General features: G+C 41.4%; 1 protein-coding gene across 6 annotated transcripts in view; it reads right to left on the bottom strand.

Moving 5' to 3' along the window:
• Window positions 1–1,571: 1,571 nt before the first annotated feature.
• The window catches only part of tpgs2 (tubulin polyglutamylase complex subunit 2), a 60,673-nt gene continuing 41,023 nt past the window's right edge, over window positions 1,572–21,221 (bottom strand). For all 6 annotated transcript variants that reach the window (XM_041174067.1, XM_041173812.1, XM_041173947.1 and 3 more), the window contains 3 exons: window positions 19,183–19,296; window positions 5,759–5,922; window positions 1,572–5,100 (listed from right to left, as the gene is read on the bottom strand). In XM_041174067.1, the coding sequence (XP_041030001.1) occupies window positions 4,864–5,100; window positions 5,759–5,922; window positions 19,183–19,296 (515 nt within the window). In that variant the 3' untranslated portion in view covers window positions 1,572–4,863. The remainder of the gene's footprint in view (window positions 5,101–5,758; window positions 5,923–19,182; window positions 19,297–21,221) is intronic.

The raw sequence follows: 21,221 nt of genomic DNA on the forward strand, positions 1-21,221 counted from the left end.
ATCTGCTACATAAATATCTAGTAGTTGTATTCATCAGCAAACTTGAGAATCATCTGTTTGATAATCATGTTGAAGACAACAAAACTTCAGAAGATTCTGTCTGATGTACTGTCTCGCCTACTTATGTAAATATCCATAGAACTATAAAAAAGTTACGATGCAGAAAGAAGCCATTCAACCTGTCATGTCTGCTCCGGCCAAAAAAGAGAAATAAACTAGCCGCTCATTTTAATCCCACTTCCCAGCACCTGGTCCGGAGCCTTGCAGGTTACAGTGCTTCAGTTGCATATCCAGGTACCTTGAGTGTCATCTCAAATAGTCAAATGAAAGCCTTATTACATGATGTGCAGCGTGTTGGCTGACACAGTTTCAGGATGACTCATGGACTGAATGAGAAGGCGCACACGTTCTCAGCGCTGGAGTCATGGTGGAGGAGGTCCAGATGAAGATAATGATCCTCCAAATGGCCCTTACTAGCATGTGTATCAACTTATCTACCAAGATGGCATCTTGTGCTATATGAGAGTTAAGCTAGTTTAAGACCAGCTTGGCCACCTCAGAGAATCCAAAATCAAAATTATCCATGGAAAATTGCCCCCTACCTCTTTTGAGTTGACCATTACAAGAGTGATTGCCAAGTTCCAGCTCACCTTTGTTGGTCGTTTGGTATCATGTATTCAGACTAGTTGACCAGTTCACCTTAACTTATAACTTAACATGCTTATAATATTTGCTCTTCTGGGGGCATTAGTATTTGGAATCTTGTGCTACCTAGGTGGAAATAATTGAGTTTTTTGATGTGGCAACTGCAAGTGGTCCAGCTAATGCACATATGCAGAAAGGTTGTAGTAATTATTGCCTTGCAGACTTCAAGTTTTATTATGATTTTAATGTTCCTTTTTTGAAAAGGCACAGTGATCAGCAAACAAGGATTTATTAACTATTTCTTTGGAATATGTGCAAGTACACACACATATACTTCTCAAAGTGCTGCCCTTCCTGGTATTTGTCTGTGTGCATATTACCATATCAATTTTAGCTTTTAAAGTAAGACTGAATATATATTTTTTAATTCATTCACAGGATGTGATCATCACTGGCTAGACCAGCATTTATTGCTCATCCTTAATTGTCCTTGAGATATTAGTGAACACTTTCTTGAACTAGAGCAGTCCATTTGATATAGGTACACCACAGTGGTGTTCCAGAATTTTCACCCAGTGACAGTAAAGGAACAGTGTTACAGTTCCAAGATGGTGCGTGACTTTGAAGGGAACTTGCAGATGGTGGTGCTTCCATGCATGGTGTGGCCTTGCTCTCCTAGCTGATAGAAGTTGCATGTTTGGAAGATGTTGCGAAGCCTTAGTTCATGCTGCAGTGTATCTTGCAGATGGTACACACTGCTGCCAGTGTGTGCTGGTGGTAGAGTGAGTGATTGTTTAAGGTGGCGGATGGGGTCTGATCAAAACAGCTGCTTCTTGGGCCTTCAGGCAAGTTTCCACATTTAGTGATGTACATCCAAGATACTATTTGATTTATGAATAAAATAGGACTTCAAATGATACAATATATACTGTAGTGTGATTTTATTTATTCTGAGCTCTGCATAGATGTGCACCAAGTGCCTGCATAGGTAGGAACCATCATGAAAACTGCAAACATAATAGTGAGGTTTCCCCCCATCCACCTCCTTCTAAATACCTCTACCAATGTCAATCAAAATCCTATTAAACAATGTTATAGTTTTTGATCACAGAAGCATTCACTTAACAGGAATTCTTAATAAAGTATCAGTGAATATTTATTTTTCACAATTTCTTGCAAGTCTTCCATTATTGGCATAGAACTTTTTTTTTAAAAAGCATATGCCTTCCTATGGTTATTATCACTGAATTCTCTGATGAACAGTAAGGATAAGTCCAAGATGCAAAGAGAAAATCACAAAGTTTGTCATCTTAAGATGCTTTTGACACTGATAACATGAAGATCATGATTTCCTCTTTCATTGTTATATAAAGGCACTAGCCTCCACTCTGACCTACTAATTCTTTCCCCATCACTAAACTGAATAGTTATTCGTTATTTTTGCAAAACGTTAGTTTTGAAGTTTCAGAGCCTCTTGTTTCTTGTTTAAAATCATTCTATTTCACGGATTCTATGCATTGTGTGATGAACTTGTATACTTTCACTGTAAGGACAAAACATCTCCCAATAAGTCACAAAATGATGTATTGTTGAAAAAAAAACCCGGCAAACTACATTACCAGCTGTCTTTATTCTTTGAGTGAAAGCTATCGCCACACATCAAACACACACCCATTTCCCATTGCTCTCTTAGGGATGTATATTTTGTGACTATTTGTCTAATAACCATAAAATAATATAACTATTCAGTGCTTTTCAGAAAAATGACATGCCCATCTTGAAAAGACGACGTTACTGTAAATCAAAAATGTGACTGTATACATGATTGCTCATTGACAACTTGAATTTATTTCTATTCTATGTTGGTAGAGGTTTCCATTCAAAGAATTAAGACAGCTGGAAAGGCGGGAAATCTAACTTTATCATTAACATATCGTAATTTGATGAATATTTAAGACAGAAAGCCATGCAATACTACAGAAAATGACTGTCTAAAATATGGGCTGTAAACTTATTAAAATTTGAACTCTACAAAAATGTACTCACTTAATAGGTGACTAACAATTGAACTCAAGTTGGATGAAATACAACGGGTGAAGATAGAAAATAATTCTTGAATTTCATTTTCTATTTGCTTAATGGAAACTTTAAAAATGAAGGAGTTATCATAATTGACATGCGTACAACAAATTATACCATTAACAGAAAATAATCTTACAAATATAGTGCGAATAATTATTTAAACCCTTCCAAAAATGTAAACCTATATACACATCTCAATAAAATGCCTAGAGATGGCAGGAATCCTATATGGTTTTGCAGTGCAATTTTTCTTCATTGTGCAAATACTAAAACATACCAGCTGTGTGGCACTTCACTAAGCACATATTAAACAGATGGAAGTTCAATGAAGGATACAACAAAATATTTACAATACTGATTACTGGTCTATTGTAATGATCATACTTTTATAAAGAAATATATGAAAGATAATTTAATCTAAGTGACATTTAAATGATATTCGACATCCCAGATAGCTAAAAAATGTACATAAAGCAAAATAGAATTACACTGCCAACATATTCCAAAGTCTCTATTCTCATTATACGAGTAGAAAGCTCTAATTTTGACAAGATAGGGAGACACCAACAGTACATTTATACTGTTTCTTACTTGAACATGTGACATACATCAAAAACAAACTTCAATGTTACGCAGACAGCCTACCAATGCCAGTGTCATGTTTACTTGAATCTGGCAGCAGGAGGTGTCACATAAAACCAATTCGAAAAACGTGAAAAGGTTTCAACTGAACTGTAAGTTCAAGGGTTGGAGTCAAAATAAGATTCACTTTGGCATCAATTTTGTAGTATCGACATAAATGGACACAAATATGAACATGGAATTTTGTTGTCAATTGCAAGGAAGTGGAAAACAATTGTGTAAGTTGCAGCTTTCTGAAGTCAGGTAGTGAGATCAGTTACAGCAAACTTACCATAGTTTCAAATCGTAAAATAATAATGGTAGGATCACTACGTGAACTTATTTTAATCAGACAAACACACAAACACGAGATTGGCCAAGAGCCAGTTATGTAAACTGAATGTTTAAAAAAAAAAATTAAACCTGAAATGACATGGGGAATCTTCCACAGTCATTACAATCCATTTCAGATAATTGGTGGGTGTCTCAGGTACATGAGATATTTCCATTAGCTCGACTAGATCATCTTCTGACACATTATAGGCATCAAGAAAGATATTAAGCATAGGACCGAAAAAAATACATTTTGCTGTTGTTAGAAAGACTAGCTTTGTTTTGGCATTTTGGATTCATTTATGAGCTAACGAATGGAGCAAAGAGAAATTCTACAGCCCAGTCTAACTGATTAACTTCTCTTTCTAGTAATTAATGAAGATTAATTATAAATATGTTGCAAAGTTAGCTATTCTTCAGTGGTTAAGGTCCTATAAACATAACAATGTTATGATTTGTTCAACTAAAAGATAAACTTGTGCTCAACTACAAGATTGTCCTTTAGAGGCTTAAATGCTCTGTGTTGTCACACTAATTGCTTTAGCTGTTTGTGCAATGCCTGCTTTTTCTAGTAAAAATGAGCATGCATGGAACTGCTGGGATGGGACAAGCTACAACAAATAGTTTGTAACAAGAGAACATTGTTGGCATCCTAGCAGTTCCATTCATTCTGGGATGCCATCAGTGTTCTTCTTGCACTGGACTGATTATTGCAGGTTATCTTATTTTAATTTATATAATGACATGGGAGCTCCAAATCCAACTGAAATCTTACTGAGGAAGGTGACAAAGAAACTCATAACAGCACAGATACTATTTACATAACACACTTCATTTAGGCTTCAAACCAGTGTAAAATTAAAACAAAAGTTATTAAAAGGAGCTGTGGGCTCAGTAACTGTACACCGAAACATTTTCAATAAATTACTTCATGTCACAGATTTTCTATAATTTTCAGCAGTGTTTGCAAATCATGCATTTGCATCATGATGTACATCATTAACATTCAAGCCCTGCTGTTTTTCTGTGTTTGCAGGCACCCCAGACAGTGTTGTATTCTTCATCTTCACCTGACGTGACCTGGCCTGACCTGACCTGCTGCGACATAGCAGCTCAGATGACAATATGGCAATACCCAGAGGTAAAACCATATTGCAGTTGCTCTGGATATCAACATAAAAATTAAGGAATCATTTTTTTTGTTGTACTTCCAACTTGGGACACATTTTTGCTAGTGACCAGGCTGGTCTGATTCTTCTGAGGTCCGGGTTGCTGCGCACAAGCCTTTTTCTTGGCATTCTGAAGCTTGTTTTTGTTCTTAAAGACCTGATTAGGATCCAGCTTGTTCATGAAAGCGATATCGTCATCCGCCATAAGACTGGCAGTGTGGGCAACAGGCTTGTACATATTAAACCATTGCTGAAAATAAAGAGAACATTTCATGAAACTAAATTTGACTTGCCACAAAATATTATTGAATAAGGAATTTGTTTTTAAAGGGAAAGTTGAGACAAAATATTTGTAATATGGTCTATTAATTCACAGCCATGATTGCATGAATGGCACAATATTTTCAAGCTGACAAATCAGAACGATTGACCCAATTTGAGAATTCCAGGCAAGCTGTTGCAGCAGTGTGCCAGAATTCCAGAAAAGTTAAAAGTATAAAGCAGCATTCTGTTCTACAGCACATCAGGTTGCCGCAACCATTTATTCCAAGGTAATTTTTTTTTCTGTTTATTTGGATTCCAATTAATTTAAGGATTTTTTCTTTTGTGACAAAGTGCGACCAAAAAAGAAACTTATTGAAAAAGTGCTGATTCTTGACAGGAACACAAATTACACAAGACACAAACAATTATGCTTTCAAGACAAGTGCTTGAATCTTCTCTAAAGTAATGAAGATTAGAATGTCTCTTTTCTGAATTCCTGAAAGCAGCTCAATTAGAACATCACAGCTTCACTGAGAGCCTGAGAACTGGGCTTTCGTTTTGCTGATCTGCCCTCTTTCATTGATTTAGAAAGAAACATTTCCTAACACTACAGTATATTTTAAAAAAAAGACTGTAGTTCCTACCTTAGCTTGAGGACTAATACCATATTTTGTTAGTGCATACTGCCACTGGGGCAATCCTAGGTGAACGAGCATAAGTCGATAGTAGGCTGTGAAAGTGTCTGTTAGAAAATGCCAGTAAAGTGCTCTATCCAAGAACCAGATTTCAGCATGCGAAGATACAACTCCTGTGGAGGAAAAACATATGAGTAAATAGTGGTAAATGGTAAGAATTTCCATAATTTTATATCTGCAGTTGCTACCATTACCTTAGTTCCTCACAACTACATTTTTAGAATTTACCAGGAATCATACAAACATCTAGAGAAATCATTTGTGGGTTGATATGAAAAGTGGAGCTTATTAGCAATAATGACCAGGTCAGGTTCACTTCCTTCAGTGTTTCAACTTTTCAATGTTTTAAAACTAAATAAACTTAGACATTTTCCTTACTTAAGCTATTGGTTCTATCATAAATGCAGTTTGTAGGATGGTTGAATACTGGTGGCTGTAAACCTTTTCTTTGGCATGGACCTAATAAATCTCTCAACCTCTGAGAATATATAGATTTTGAATGCTAAATGACAATATCAATCACAAGTTGAGCAGTAATTGACAAGTAACCAACCCATGGGAGACGGTGGTGTACTAGTAATGTACTTATTGGTGTAGTGGTAATGTAACTAGTAATCCAGAGGCCTAGGCTACTGAAGAAGAGCTCTGAAGAAGAGCCATATGGACTCGAAACATTAACTCTGTTTTTTTTTTTCTCCACAGATGCTATTAGACTTCTGAGTTTTTCCAGCATTTTCTGTTTTTGTTTCAGATTTTCAGCATCTGCAGTATTTTGCTTTTAGCCTAGGCTACTTCCCTGGGCACACAGGTTTAAATCCCACCATGGCAGCTGGTGGAATTTGAAATCAATTAATTAATTAGTTTCATGGTCACTATTACTGAGACTATCATTGATTGTTGTAAAAACTCATCTGGTTCACTAACATCCTTTAGGGAAGGAAATCCAATACTCAAATACAATAATTCCTTTAATTTTTCAGTCTCCTTTGTGATTTGCTGAAGAAAATATATCGAGTACTATATTGCTTCACTCAACAGCGTGTCTGGTTCTCATCCTTCATTGCATGACCTAGGAAGTAAACTAGTGTCACTGCCCATTAAGTTCATATTGGTTTCATTAGACAGCACAAGCATCCTTTACCAAGATGACTGCATCATAAATCTATGTTTATACAATGAAAAAGTGGTGTTTGGTCCACCCTTTTGTTGATTTAATTCTGATATATCACATGATACCAAACGCTCTATCTCACTCACCCGATTAGTGATAAATCCTATTGTACATAATTTTCCTTTCTTTCATAGGCACATCAATCTTAGTATTTGACAGTTTCATATCATGTTACTAGACTGCTCTCCTGCTATAATCTGAATAAATACTAAGTCATCTGTTTTATTTGCAATCCTCTTGTGGTTTCATCTTACAATAGCAGCTAATTACTTATCATGATTTGTCCAACGCATTCTGCTAAGAATTACCATTTTTTCCTCACCATGTCCCAGCTGGACAAACCACTGCTCATTATGCTACAAAGTTAGAATAACATTTTTGTTCCCTGTTTTGTGCAAATATAATACAAACTCAGTTTTGAAATGCACCCAAGCTAATACTGTTCATAAAATTGGCTTTTTAATTCAAAAGTTGCCAGTCTGAGACTATACTTCTGAAGAAAGAGAAATGAATTTAAATTTATAGTTGTGGGCATTTTTATCTCTGGTTCTATAAAGAGAGCTATTAAATAATAGGCATATAACCATTTACAAAAACTTGCTGTTGATCAGCTCAATTCCAAGCCAGAGGTCTGGGATTAAGCCCCACTCCAAGACTGGAAGTCACAATTCAGGGTGATAATTATAGTGCAATACTGAAGGACTGCTGAATAGTTGTCAATGATGTGTTAAACTGTAGCTCTGACTACTTCACATCAACCTGTAAAATAGTCCCAAAAGCCCAAACACCATTATCAAAAAAACGCATCATCTTCAAAAATTCCACAATGAACAGCAGAAAGTTCTCTTGGTGCCAGCCCGTATTCCAGTCTCGAACACCATCACCAAAAAAAATGATATTCATTGAACGTGCTGTATATGAGATGCTGTTGCGTGCAATGGTTCCATTTGCCTACACTACAGCATCTGCATTTTAAAGTAACAAATTAGTTTTGAAGCTTTTTGAGACAGCTCAAAAGATTTGATTGGGGCACTGTATAAATGCAAGTTCTTCAAGTTTCTAATCTTAAAATTAATGACATTGCTAGTTGTAATACTTTGTACAAAAGTCTTGAGGCATCAACAAATATCCATGAGTCATCAATTATTTTAATATATGCACAAATATGAACTAGATACATTGGCATAGTTATTCCACTTGTTGGAGGTCTGGATAATTAGTGTAAAACTGACAAAGCAAGAATTAGTAAAGTTAATCATTTGGGTAATTAAACATTGATACACCAAAGGGAATTAATTTTTCATCAGAGAGACTGCAATTCACTTTAATCTACATTTACTGTGCATGACCATAGCCTACCAGCTAATTTCACTACTTAAATCAATTATCACCTTAATAACTGCAAAAGAATGTTGCTGGCATTTAATCATTGTGTATTGAAGCCTCCCCTCTCCGTCAATGAAATTAAGACTGATTAACGTTTGGTTGGTATAACAGTGCCTTGAAAATAATTTTACAAATACATTATTTAACTTATCAGATGAACAAATGTTAAGATGGACCTGTACTAATATATATTAGATTTGAGGGGAATTTCACAATGTTATTAGAAAATGATAAAATATTGATAGATAAAGCTATTTTGGGAATTGTAACTACAACTATTTAGTATTAATGTGAGCTTCAGAACAATAATTATCTGGTTGTTATTCTTTATATCAATTGCAATTTTGAAGCTGATACTCTTTAAAAGAAATATGTCTACAGAAGCTTCCATTGAGCTTTTTATACAACAAAAAAAGGGGCACCTTAAGTATATATCATCTCATTAAACTCAAACACAATGGACAGAGTTTTCCATTTTTTGGGGGGGGGGGGGGGGGGGGGGGGGGTGGGGAGAGAGTGGTGGCGGGGGTCGCGGGCCCGATCGGCACCCACGATTGGGTTTGCGCCGCCATTTTACACGGGCGGGCCAATTAAGGCCCACCCAGCATATTTGCTAACTCCCGTGGATAGTGGGAGCGTGTGAGCAGTGGTGGGCGTGCACAGACTGCCGGGTCCAATGGCGACCCGGCAGTCTGTTTAAAAGAAGACCCGGCAACCTCCTGTAGGCTGGTGACGATGGCCAATTTGAGGGCGCACCATAGGCAGTCGGCTGAGCAGACCAGGCCGGAGGGAAGGGCAGAGGAGCAGGCCAGGCTGCAGGGTCAGCCACAGGAGCAGGGCAGGCTGCATGGTAGGCCAGCAGGGTGCCAATGCACCCCACACTTTTTCAGATGAATGCCTTGCTTCCCTCCTCGAGGTGGCGGCAGCACGGCGGGAGTTGTTGGTACCCCAGGATGGGAGGAATCGGCTCCCCCACATGACCAAACAAGTCTGGGAGGTGGTGAGCTCCCGTGATGTGGTACGGCGCACCTGGATCCAGTGTCATAAGCGCTTCAATGATTTGTTGCACTCTGGAAGGGTGAGTACCATGTTGGCATTAGGCATTTAACCCAGCAGATAGCCTTAGCCTTTAAGCGCCCCACCCCACACCCTCCACCCCTCAAAAGTCTTACTGTCTTGACTGCATTGAATCATGTTGGGCATTTTTCCTATGCTGTGTGGGCAAGCAGATAGTGCTCATGCTTAGATCAGCCTGAGTGGTTCATGAGGAGATGAGTTCTCCCTCACACCATGTGTTGCTCTTAGTCGCACATGATTAGTCTGGGGGCAACCAGCAGGAGGTGCAGCTAGGCGCATGTTCAGAACTGCAACACATGTCCTATTCAGGGTGATGAGATGGTGGAAGGGCAGCCTCAAGGTGTCATGGCCAAGAACCATCTGCTGCTGTCAACGCTGCACATGGTTGCACTTCCTTGCTATAGGAGCAAAGACCGTGTGGTTTTTAAAGTGATATATGCAGCTTGTGTCCAAGGTGGCTGTTGGGGGGAGTTGAGAGCAGGCGTACTATCTTTGTGTGAATTAGCAGCAGTCGCGGGGAGAGGAGGCACTGGAGGGGTGTGGCGTGCGCATGCAGAGTCCATGTGCAAATAGCCGCAGTGAATGGTGTTCTCTCTTTCTCAGGAGAAGAATGCTCATAATGTGTCGGAGCGTTCGAGGGCTGGAGGTGGCCAGGCTCACCTCATGCTAAGCCGCTTCGAACAAGCCCTTGAGCTTGAGAGGCACCATGCACCCAGGCCAACTGGTGGGTTGGTGAGGCTGGAGTGGAACGGCCAGGTATTTGAGGCCAAAAGTGAGATCCGCAATGTCCTCCCAACATCTATAGCACTGATGATTGTTTAATTTGTTACTATTGCAACATTGCTTGGTCACAGAATGATAGAGTCAGAGATGTGGATCATAGAAAAAGGTCCTTCGGCCCTTCGAGGATGCACGGGTCAAACACGTTCCTAAGACTTCTAATCCCATTTCCCAGCACTATGCCCATGGCCTTGTATGCCATGGCATCGCAAGTGCACATCCAAATACTTATTACATATTAGGAGGGTTTCTGCATCCAGCACCCTTTCAGGCAGTGCGTACCAGATTCCCACCACCGTGTGTGTGCAAAAGTTGTTCATTGCATCCCCTGTAAACCTCATGCTGCTTACATTAAATCTATGCCACCCAGTTACTGATCCCTCCATCAAGGGGAAAAGTTCCTTTCTGTCGGCCCTATCTATGCCCCTCGTAAGTTTATACACCTCAATCATGTCACCTCAATCTCCTCTGCTCCAGGGGAAATAACCCCAGTCTATGCTATCTCTCCTCATAACCGAAACTCTCCAGGCCAGCTAACATCCTGGTAAACGTCCTCTGCACTCTCTCCACTCCAATCACATCCCTCCTGTAAAGTGCATTTCAGAACTGCAGAACTACAGCTCTGGCCTAGGCAGCGTTCGCTGCACTTGGAACATTACCTCCCTGCTCCTAGATGCTTTGCTTCAGCTAGTTAAGGCAAGTATGGCATTTGCATTCTTAAACACCTTATGTACCTGTCCCTCTACCTTAAGGGACCAGTCAACATGCACACCAAGGTCCCTCTGATCCTCGTTACTTCCCATGCTCCTACCAGTCATCGTGTATTCCCCTGCCTTGTTTGTCCTGCCCAAGTGCATGACCTCACATTTATCCACATTACATTCCATTTGGCATTCATCAGTCCATCTGACCAGCCCGTCTATATCCACCTGTAATGTAAGGCTATCCTCCTCACTATTTGCCACCCCACCAATGTTTGTGTCCATTGGGTCTGGAAGGTTGAGCGCATAATGAGCCAGGGGGAAAGGGAGGAAGTGTGTCACTGTGTGCAGGCTAACCGATCCACTGTCCTTGTTGTTAATTTCAGCATCATCGGAGAAGGGCCAGCAGGAGGAGCTGCAGATGCCCCTCTCACACCCGAGGGCCCTCAAGTGTCACATGCATCACACAATTTCTGCGAGGCAGGCACCAGTGCAGATACTAGCACCTCGGTGAGCACTGGAATATCAGCTAGTGTCCTGGGGCACAGTGGAGAGGGCACTTCACATTCACTGGAGGAGCTGACAGAGACAAAGAGTGCCGATGGCGCCAATAGTCGGAGGACTGCAAGGACCAGGCACAAGCTCAGTCGATGCCTGATGATGTGCCTCTCGAGTCATCCGCGACGCAGCAGGTGTAGGAAATGCGGCCGGATGTGCGGGAGCATCTGGGAGTGCTTCACTTGGTGTCTGTGGTGGAGGAGACCACGTGGAGCATTGCATCAGTAATGAGTCTCATGGCAGAGTGTCATGCTTCCTCCATAGAGAGGGTGGCAACTCTTGTGGAAAGGTGCCTCCAGGAGAACAATCAGGTCCTCCTGGGGTTATGCTCAGGCCTGCAAGCCCTCACGGCGCCAGTGACCACAGCTGGTCAGTGTCAACGTGGGAGATGGTGTGGGCTTCAAGCTTCCCAGCTCTTTGTCCATCCATCCACGGTGAGCAGGGAGGTTCGAGTTGACCTCACATCGACACAGCAGCTGCCTGTCGTATCTGCGGGCTCCTCTCATGGTGCTCTGGATGAGGGCACCTGCTCTGCCTCTCTCCCAGTGCCTGCTTCATCTGGTGATTCTGTGACCACTGGGGAGATGCCAACTGTGCAAGGCAGATCCCTCCCAGGCTGGCCCAGCACAGGCTGCACGGGCCAGAGGATGACCGCCAAGATCATCGAGGCCAACAGGACAGCAGAGTCAGCAGACTGTTTCAGATGCTACTCCGAGCGATGGGACAACACCAAGACGTGGCACCCGTACACGAAAGCATAAGGCACCTTAGGCACACCATGGGTTTCTCACTGGTGCTTTTGCGTTGGCCCGAGATTAGGTTCTTATAATTTTTTTTTGCTTAAAGTTTTGTTTTGGAATTGAGAGAACATCCAATGTTTAAAATAAAAATCAGATGTATTACCATGGCTGAGGGTGGCTCCTTTGTTCTGCATGTGTATTTTTAAGAAAAATGTCATGAGTGTTTATTTGGACATTCAAATTTATGTCCAAAGCCCTTAGCTTCTGTTGATGACCTAGCAGATTTTGCACTTAGGTGCCGAGCATGGAAGCGCCAGGCAAGGCTGGTTCTGCCAATCCGTTTGTGTTGTGCTAGCTGAAGGTTCGTTGGGTTAAAGCCTCCCAGTTGTTCCTGCCTCCTTGGTGTGGTCCTGGGTCAGCGTCTAGCCCCTCAGCATTCCCCTGTGCACGCTCATCCTCAGAATCAGTGCTGGACTCATTGTGTGCAGCTGCAGACACTGCATCAACGTCTTCATCGTCCACTGCGTCCCCCTTTTCCAGTGCAAGATTGTGGAGAGCGCAGCATGTAACCACCATCACTGACACATGATCTGGGGGGTACTGGAGTGCGGCCCCTGAGCGGTCCAAGCATTGGAAGCACATCTTGAGAAGACCTATGGCTCTTTCCACCACAGCCCTTGTGGTTCCAAGGCTCCTATTGTAGCACTCCTCAGCTTCTATTCTTGGATGGCGGAGAGGCGTCATGAGCCACCTTCTGAGGGGATAGCCCTGGTCACCCAGCAGCCATCCATCAAGCCGAACTGGAGCACTGAAGAGCCCCAGAACCTGCAAGTGTCTGAGAATGTAGGCATCGTGGGAGCTGCCTGGGTACCTTGCACAGACTTGTAGAATCTGCATCCTGTGATCTCACACTTTCTGCACGTTCATGGAGTGGAAGCCCTTTCTGTTGACGAAGGCATCGGGCTCACCTGCTGGCGCCTTGATGGCCACTTGTGTGCAGTCTATAGCACCCTGGACGTGGGGGAAGCAGCAATTGCTGCAAAGCCTTTGGCTCAATGTGTCTGTTTTGCCTAGTCCCAGCGGAAGCAGATGAAGGTCAATGCACGCCTGAACAGAACTTCTGTAACCTGCTTGACACAAGTGTGGGCAGCTGATTGGGAGACACCACCAAGATCACCCACCGAGCCCTGGAAGGAGCCAGAGGCATAGAAGTTGAGGGCAGCTGTGACCTTCAGAGCCGCTGGCATGGGGTGTCTGCCCACATAATTAGGGGAGATCTCAGGGCCAATCATCTGACAGATGTAGTTGACTGTCTCCCTTGACAGTCGGAGCCTCCTTCGGCACTGCGCCTCAAACATATTGAGGTAACTGCTTCGCCGCCTGAATACCCTGGCAGCAGGATAGTGGTGTCTTTTGCGGCCCCTTCCACCTTGGATTACCTCTTGGCCCTGTGCCCCTTGTGCCTGCACCTGCCCTCTCAAATGTGGCTCCCCTGGAGGCTGATTGTCCAGTCCTGGCCTCCTCCTTATACTATCCCTCCCAACCTCCTCAGAGGAGCTGCCTCAGTGGATATGTCAGAACCCATACCCAGGCTAAGGGGAGACCTCCGGAAAGCTGCAGGCCTGATAAAGATTAGTGACTGCAGAGTGCTGACCTGAAGGTTCAAAGTACACAGAAAGCTGCTGGAATTTGTTCTGAACTGCTACAGATCACACAGGCAAGTTTGAAATACTTTCTCCAATAAATACTCCACAAAGCAGACTGACAACCCCACTAAGCCTTCTTATCCCGCCTGTGGGTGAGGTTCATAGAAAACCCGCTTGCCCGTGTGCCGACCCGAAGATCGCATGGGCGCCTAAAAATCGCCGCCAACTGATGAATTAAGGGCCTTAACTAGCCCGTTAATTAATGGCGGGCATGCATCGAACTTCACTGCGTGCCCGCCCAGCGACATCGAAATGCTCGCGCGTCATTTTACACGCGGACATGCGGGGCCTACCCTCACCCCCCGTCCCCCCGCATGTCAAACTGGAAATTCTGCCCAATGTTAAATAACATGGAAACAAGAACAGGAAATGGAATAATTCAAAAATATCCATTCATAAGGTTTAACTTCAATTAATCTGTAAAGGAAATCTTAAATTATTAATTACATAGTCAGAATTTTACAGCAAAGAAACCTGCTTAGATCATCATGCTAATATGGATTCTCTGAAAGAACTACAGATATCATCCCATTCCCCTGCCCTTTCTCCATACCCCTTTTAAATATTTATGCACTTGCCTTTTAAAAGCCATTTTGTTTCCACTGTTGTTGTAGGCAGCCAAAGACCTAATAAACCACTTTGTCAAATGAAAATATTCCGAACCTCCCATTACGTACTTTTGGTGATGATCTTAAATTTATGTCCAAGTACCAGTTCATTGAATAATGGAAATAATTTTGTTCGATTTACCATTTTCTTTCATCTCTAATATCGAAAGCCAGTCAGCCATGGTTTCAACTTTTCAGATTGTTTCAGCATCCTCTCCATGGCCTTGAAATCCTTTCTGAAGTAAGATTCCCAAAACGATACTCAAAATTATAACTTGGCCCAGTCAATAATATATATAGCCTGAATCTTTCGAGGAGTGGCAATCACCATCAGATTGCCACTCCACTCCTACTGTCCTCTGCCAAACCGGAGCTTCTCATTTCTGGCCAGGACTTCTGATCCAGGCGCCTCTCTCCTGTTCCACTCTGTCTCTCTCTCTTTGTCACCTACTCACGCCTAGCGTGCCTCTCCCACACTCACTCTCTGTGTCTCCTCTCCCACTCTCCCCCCATCTCTGCCAAGCCATCTCTCTCTTTCTCTCTCTCTCTCTCCCTTCCCCATGGAAGAAGCCAGGTTGGGGATGATGGGGGCATGTGCCGCACTCCCTGCCTTCCACCCCCTCCCCTGGGTTATTCACAGTTTATCATCCAATTGGTGGCTTTCAACTTCCTGTCACTGCCTTGTGCTCCACTTCTGCTCCTGGATCTCAGGCCTCGCTCTCTCCCTGCAGCCTACGCCTCTGGTGTCTGTGTTGGCAGCTCTGGCATCAGAACATGGTGGTGGCTGATCTAGAATGCTGCCTGGGGATTGCGGGGGGGGGGGGGGCGGGGGGAGCAGAATGCAGATGACGTAAAATCGAAAATGGCGATGCAAATGGGAAAAAGTGTCCTAAAGAGTAAATGACGTTAAAGCGAAATAACTGATAGCGGGGAGTTGCTGTACCCTGGTAAGTAAGCCGCAACTGTCCGAAGTCTCCGACTCTAATTCAGAATTGGAGATTTTTTTGGAGGATCCCGGGAAGCAGGGAAATTGCCCATCAAATGTTCAAACTTCCTTTGCAATTACCACAGAATGAGTGCGTTGGGGCCTCCGAGGGATTCTGTAGCGCATCTTCCTGGATAAGTCGGGTCTCTGGCTATCCAGAGACTGGAGGATCTGTGACTATAAGTTTTGCACTTTATTAACTTATCTTATCTTATTAATATTAATATTGAGAAAAGGAGTGGCCCCAGTACTAGCCCCCAGTCTTAAAAGCATCCATTAACTACTCCTCTGTTTTCTGTCTTTCAACCAACTGCCCCCTTTAATACTATCTATTTAAACCTGAGCAACAAGTCTTCTCCATGGCATCTTATCAAATGCCTTTTGAAAATTCATATACACAACATACGCTGCATTTACTCCATCAATTTTCTTCAGTATTTACTCAAAGAACTAATTTGCCTTTATAAATCCATGCAGGTTGTTCTTATTAAGATGCTTCTCCAGGCATTAACTTTGTCCCATATTATTATCTCTAGACGCTTACTTACCCACTATCAACATTGGACTGACTGTTCTATAGTTACCTGGTCTATTAGTTTCTTCCATATGGACTAGCTTTAATGTGACAATTTAAAAATGTATTTTGAGCAGGAATTGGGCTGGACTAAGGACAGTCGAAGCAAACAGACTAACTATTTAAAAAAAAACTTATCTTACACAGAATCTGAGGTGGGACTGCAAGGTTTCCTGAAGAAAGGGCACCCCTGCACCCTAAAGGTATGCAGGCACTTGGGTTTCCAATAACACACAGCTGGGTGCATAAAATGCACTTGTCGGGGTGTAGGTGTCAGACAGCCCCTGTAATTAAGATACCCTCTCATTTGATCCTGCAAATATAAGTACTGAGGTCAGTGCCACAGCATACTATTGAGCACAGTTCTGGCATAACTGTTGGAATTGTAGCCCATGTATTTTCAGGATCACTGCCCGCCTTTCTTACCATCTTTCTGTCTGTCAGCCTCGTGCTCTTTGCTTCATTGGTGTATGCAATTAGGATTTCAGTTTCAGAGGTACAAGATATTAGTTATTACCCTTTCAAACTGAAGCAAATACAGCTGGAAAACTCAACATTTTTTTAATAAACAAAGCAACATTAACACTTGAATCATGGCAGTGGTGCTGACATGGCAGCAGATTCAAAATAAAATTGACCTGGTGGACTAGATGGGAATGAGCAGAAAAATCCAGTTAAAACTGTTGTTAAAATGTGTATTAATTGATTAATAACATCTAGATGGGAACAGGTACAAATTGGGTAAGTGGGTTTGTGTGTGCTAAAATGATGCATGAGCACTCTGAAAGGAAATAAAAAGGGTGGATATTACAGAACCACATCATACAATCACATTAGAACTTCTATTACAAGATCACTTCTTAGTGTTTTAGCAAATGTGGAAATTTTAACAAACTTCTACAGAAATATTGATAAAGGATCTTTCAACAGTGCGTAACATACATGAGATTACCTTCAGATTAGACATTTGCCTCATGATCTTATTTTAACTGATTTTTCTATTTATCCAAATATTTTCAGCCTTGGATTATTCTTATGGTGGTTCCCTAATAAACTCCTGTCTGAACACTTCCCCTTATTTGTGCAATGCCTTATCTGTCAATTTTTCTTCGCAATTCATCTGGTCTAGTTTTCTACCTATCTCAGAAATTGGCTTCTTTCGATTCAAGTGCTTTCACCTTTGACTAATATGCTATGGTTGCTTCTCACTAGTTTCCTATCCTTATGTTAGGACAAGATCCAGCATTGCCTTTTTCTTTGCTCAATCAAAACAAAATGATCAAGTAACTGGTCCTGGGCAGCCATTTCCATTACTTTTATCCTAGTCTATCTTCAGGACAATTAATGTTATGACCCTGCATTTTCTTCTAATTAGTCTATCTTTTCCACTAACTGGCACCTCTCCACTCCTGCCCCCACCCCACATAGTAATTTGTGCCTGTAATTCACTAATTCACTATAATGCACTTGGATTATTCTTATGGTGGTTCCCTAATAAACTCCTGTCTGAACACTTCCCCTTATTTGTGCAATGCCTTATCTGTTAATTTTTCTTCGCAATTCATCTGGTCTAGTTTTCTACCTATCTCAGAAATTGGCTTCTTTCGAATGCACTTTGTGCATTTATGTACATGGAACTCAAACCTGTCTCTGTTTGACCAACTTACTTACACTGCCATCTCCTCCTTTTCATCATTCCTTCCTTGCTACCTTGGTCTTTGGGGTGACCATCCTGGGAAATGCATTTCAGAACCCTTCCCCTTTGCCTATGTAACTAAACACAACAGCTGCTCAAGTTCAGAAATGTTGAGTTTGAACACCAGCAGTTGAAAATATATCTTGCACGTGGTCATCCAAGACGTTCCACGTGGGATAGGTACCACATACCTTTTTTTTAAGCAAGATAGTGATTTAATTCCTCAAGTGTAATTTTAGGCCAACTGCACCTCAAGATTGCACCCCATCTAAGACTGAATTCTCCTCTCTTCGGAGTTCTATTGTTTAAAACAAATCATTCACTAGTGATCTTATGCGTATATCATTTTATTTTATGCAATAATCTGACACTAAGAAAAAACAGCCAAAGAACAGTTAATCACTAATTTAATCAATCAATTAACCTATCACCAGCTCAAACAAGGCATCAAATGCACAAATTTAAACATCTCATGTAATTAAACAGCTAAAATAAATTAAGACAACATGCAATAAAGTAAATAAATAAATAATTCATGTGTTTATTGGCCCATTCACTACAACTGAGCCTAAACGCTGCACCACTTGATTTTTTTGTATGCTCAACCATATGCATGTATATAAAATAAGATGTATTTTGCAGAAATACTGATTTCCAATGTGAGATAAAAATGATAATATTTCCGTCAAGTTCCCAACTGACTATTTTCAACGGAAAAGACTTAGTAAAAAAAATCAGAAAGAAAATTTGCATATATGCAGCATCTTTCATGATCGCAGAAAATCCCAGAGGAATTTACAGCCTCCAACATAGTTTTGAAGTGTAGCCACTGTTATAATTTGGGAAATGCAGAAGCCTAGCAAGGTCTAACAACCAACAGTGTGAAAATGACCAGATGTGATTTGGTTGAGAGTTAAATATTGGCTTGGACACTGAGGTGGAGGGGAATTTTGCCTGCTCTTCTTTGAAAGAGTGCCATGAGGGGTAAATAGTTTGCCGTATCATCTCAAAGATAGCAGGTCAAATAGTGTAGAACTCCTTAAGTATTGCACTACAGTTTCAGCCTAGATTCTGTGCTCTAGTCTCTGGAGTGGGACTTGAACCTGAAACCTTTTGACCCAGGCAAGAGCTGTAGTACTGCACCACAGCTGACAGATAGGAGAGGACACTGATTTTAATGTCACCAATATTGCATCTACTTCAAATATCAAAAGAACAAAAACCAGCAAAGAGCCCTAATGCTGAGTAATTTATTCAGAGACTGAAGAGGGAATACTGAAATGATCCTTGCCTCCTGTTTAAGTGTTTTATTGCTAATGTAATGATTATTTAACAGCAACTATACTTGTTTACAACACCATCCTTTAGATTATTAGATTTGAAAAAAATACCTGATTGGATGTTTTTGTAAACCAGGCAGACTTTCCCATTGCCGTTGCAACAATCCAGCTCAAATATTCGACACTGTGAATTGAAATGGGGCTTCTCCAAAGGTTCTTCTTTACCTTAAAAAAAAAACTCTAATAGAGTAAAGTCCATCAAATACCATATTTCATCTTATTCGAACTGCAGTCCCACATAACCAATGCCTATTAATTGCAAATATAGTTTAGTTATTGGGAGTCAGTAAGAAAGTTCCGATATAATTTCTCACAAAAGGATAAAAAAGTGACCTTTAACAATTTGTCAATCAGCTAATATCAATGAAGGGATGCCTTGCTGCAATTGTACAGGGCCTAGGTGAGATCACACCTGGAATATTGTGTGCAGTTTTGGTCTCCTTATCTGAGGAAGGATGTACTTGCTATAGAGGGAGTGCAGCGAAGGTTTACTAGACTGATTCCTGGGATGGCGGGACTGACATATGAGGAGAGATTGAGTCGATTAGGATTCGCTGGAGTTCAGAAGAATGAGGGGGGATCTCATAGAAACCTATAAAATTCTAACAGGACTAGACAGGGTAGATGCAGAAAGGATGTTCCGATGGTGGGGGAATCCAGAACCAGGGGTCACAGTTTGAGGATATGGGGTAGACCATTTAGGACTGAGATGAGAAGAGATTTCTTCACCCAAAGAGTGGTGAGCCTGGGGAATTCGTTACCACAGAAAGTAGTTGAGACCAAAACATTGTATGCTTTCAAGTAGTAGTTAGATATAGCTCTTGGGGCAAAAGGGATCAAAGGGTATGGGGAGAAAGCAGGAGCAGGCTATTGAGTTGGATGATCAGCCATGATCATAATCAATGGTGGAGCAGGCTTGAAGAGCTGAATGGCCTACTCCTGCTCCTAGTTTCTATGTTTCTATTATTTGACCAATCTCCCAGGTTGTTTATTTATCTCCAATCTTACTTTTGATCTATTCTCCTAACTGGTCTCCACTGACTACCATCTTCCATGTACCTTTTTTGAATACCTGCAACAAATTAAACTTTAAATATGACCTGTCTGGTTTATCACAAGAGTAAAAAACACTGGCAATGTTAGAAATGAAAGTCTAATATATTTTGTATAACATTCCTGTCTACTATTTTAAATAAAGGCATTAACCTGTTTAAAAGAAATTGGTTAACTCATTTTTCTCGCTCAGAAATTGGATGCTATCCCAGTGGGAAAAATCACAAGCAAGTTTCATATGCAGGAGAAATACTCCATCAATGACATACTGTTAGCTGTGGAGTTCACGGTTTTAGTTTTAAATCCTGACAACTGCTGAGGACAAGGAACTGACAGGGGTGGGATAAGGTTATACTGTACCACTTCCTAAATCACTGTCGACTATTATGAAAGAAACTGAACAAGGATCTAATTAAACGATTCCCCTTGGAAGATATAGTTCTTTGGGTTGCCTCTGTTTATCACTTTCTCATGTAATGGCATTATTTAGAACTAGGGAGGGTGTGCATGGAGTTGTACTATGTAACTGATACGACCATCAAATCTGCCACTGTTTATTCTTCCTTGCCCCTTGTTTTTATGTTATATTAGTAACAGCTGATGGATTTATGTTTCTGACTGTTCTGAACCACACTGTTGATAAGAATGTACAGGTTGCACAGTTTCTCAGTTGTGGTTTTATGTACAATACTGCTGTTTTTCTGGGCCTGTGTAAATAACATTATATCAAGAAACTAATAAATCCATTAAGACAAAGTGGAAGGATGTGGGACTTTCCACTCAACACAACAAAAGGAAATTTCTGATTTCATTTGGAGAAAAATTGGGATCCATTAATTTCTCAAAGGGAGGGAAAAAAGGGATATGGATAAATTTATGTATCCTACGCAACCATCAGGGGATGGTTGCAAAGCAGCATTTTGTAAAGGTTCAGGAACAGGTTGCTTGCATGGCCTGTCCAGGAATCCTGCGTAGCATCAGGGGAAATAAAAGTGTGGGCACATAGCTACGATGTGGAGGAAGGAGAGATACAAAAG

The sequence above is a fragment of the Carcharodon carcharias genome, chromosome 1 (assembly GCF_017639515.1).
Source record: "Carcharodon carcharias isolate sCarCar2 chromosome 1, sCarCar2.pri, whole genome shotgun sequence".
Lineage (NCBI taxonomy): Eukaryota > Metazoa > Chordata > Chondrichthyes > Lamniformes > Lamnidae > Carcharodon > Carcharodon carcharias.